This window comes from Papaver somniferum, chromosome 4, assembly GCF_003573695.1.
Source record: "Papaver somniferum cultivar HN1 chromosome 4, ASM357369v1, whole genome shotgun sequence".
Lineage (NCBI taxonomy): Eukaryota > Viridiplantae > Streptophyta > Magnoliopsida > Ranunculales > Papaveraceae > Papaver > Papaver somniferum.
The window spans coordinates 93,180,801-93,182,974 of record NC_039361.1 but is presented as its reverse complement, the minus strand read 5'-3'; the positions used below and the strand labels follow the sequence as shown (position 1 = coordinate 93,182,974).

General features: G+C 38.5%; 1 protein-coding gene across 1 annotated transcript; it reads right to left on the bottom strand.

Annotated features, from left to right (window-relative positions):
• Positions 1-508: 508 nt before the first annotated feature.
• LOC113272817 lies at positions 509-1,663 on the bottom strand. Its single transcript, XM_026522615.1, has one exon. It carries the CDS (start codon positions 1,661-1,663, stop codon positions 509-511), a length of 1,155 nt encoding a protein of 384 aa, XP_026378400.1.
• Positions 1,664-2,174: the final 511 nt, after the last annotated feature.

Here is a 2,174-nt window from a genome sequence, read left to right as displayed (position 1 = left end):
AATTGTAATTACAATACATTTTTCAAACTTTTTCTGTTAAAGATGAGTTTATCTAATTTACAATTTAGTCTCAGAAATGAATTTCTGACTTATAACAAAGTGTGTAGACTTTTTTGAGTTAACGTATATAAATTTTAACATTTTTATGTTGGCTTTGTCTTTCTATTTGATTCAAGATAGATGAAATTTATTAGGATTTGGATTAGTTTGCATGGTCTTTCATCCTTCTTCTAATGTGAAATTTGCCTACCTTCATATTTTCTTGAATCAATGTACATAAAAATGCAATTTTTACTAGACGTAGTGCCTTAGAACATATTATTTGTGATTACAATACATTTTTCAAACTTTTTCTGTTAAAGATGAGTTTATCTAGTTTACAATTTAATTTCAGAAATTAATTTCAGACTTATAACGAAGTGTGTACACTTTTTTGAGTTAACGTATAAAAAAGTCAACATTTTTATGAACTCTTTATTTTTGTGTTGGCTTTGTCTTTCTATTTGATTCAAGATAGGTGAAACCATGGAATAGAATCCCCTTCCAAAGATATTATGACACTTGATGAATTAGTCCGCACTAGAACATCCCGGTATCCCCATTGAACTTCCCATTCTAAACCAATCAGAATGCTATATAACTCAGCCAAATAATTGGAAATAACTCCAAGACCAACACACATCGCCCCAACCACTTCACAAGCAGAATTTCTTGCGACCACACGAGCACCCGCCACCCCTGGATTGCCTCTAGAGGCACCATCGCAGCATAGCAAAAGCTGATTGTGCCTAGGAGGTTGCCAAAAACACTCAACAGGCTCTAACATCTTCACCCTACGACATTTAACTCTGAAAAAATTCAGAATCTCAAGATCTTCTATCTTATTGAACATACATCCTGTCATTCTAGCCGAGTATTCATGAATGAAGTTAAAAACACGTTTTTTGAAGAAGGTCCAGCAAGGATTCTTCTGTTCATAGACCATCTTATTCCTTTGGAACCACAGCTCCGATCGCAGCACCAAAATTGAGACTAACCATAGGTCTTTAATCATTCTACTACACCCTTTCGCTCCCTTGTTAGCAGTAAGCAAGTTATAATGAGAACTAATATGGAAAATACTTGCCAGCCATTGCCAAGCCCGATTCGCCGCACTACAGCTCCAAAGCACATGATCCAAAGACTCCTCCGCAATCTGACACACACTGCATCTCGACGGAAGAGCTATCTTGAACCTTCTCTTAACTTTATCCAAAGTTGCACAAGCTCCCCTGACAAACTTCCAATTTTGCGCCGCCAAAGAAGGGTGCACAACACTCTTCCATAAAAGATTTGCTTCCTCCAGCACCGGATACCGCATCCTCACCAGATCCCTTGCAGACTTAACAGAGAAAACAACTTTAAGGTCCGGCATCCATATCTTCCTATCACTGCATGTGTGCCTCCTTGGAAAGCTCTCCAGATTCACCCCAGCACTGACAAGGTCGTGCATATGAACTCCTTCCAGCCTCCATTGATCCTGCACAATGATATCACTCACCCTGGCATTTCTGTCAAGGTCAGGTTGTTGCAAAACATCTGCCAAAGATTCAGACCCATACCATACATCATAAAATAGAGAAGTTGCTCTACCGTCACCAATTAAAGATTTAGTATTGCGCATAACTTCAGTGTGCACCCAACGAATCCCAGGAAGATTGAAGATTTAACTCCAGCCAACTTCAGCCGACCATCTCTACAAGTGAATTTCGATTCCAGAAATCTAGCCCATTTCTTCGTAGAAGCTTTAATACTCCACCACAACTTCATAACGGATTCAATATGGTAGAAAATAATCCTAGTTCATCACGGATTCAGCAACACCAATCCTTTGCGGACAAGGTAAGGGGAAAACAAACCCTAAAACCAACAGGAATTGATATTACTAGTTTACCTAATCCTACTCTGATTGATGGAGAACCATCCCTTGTTATACCCGCGGATTACTATGAAGAGGGTTGTAAACCCTTTCAACACAGTTTCATTGCACGACTAAACTTCACGGGGCTGAAGTTCTTTGAGGTAAAAACTCTTTTAATATCTCAATGGAAGATTAATCCTAATTCTGTTAGGTTTATGACTATGGGAAAAGGTTTCTTTGTTATTATGCTACAAGATGAGGAAACTAAGGAGAG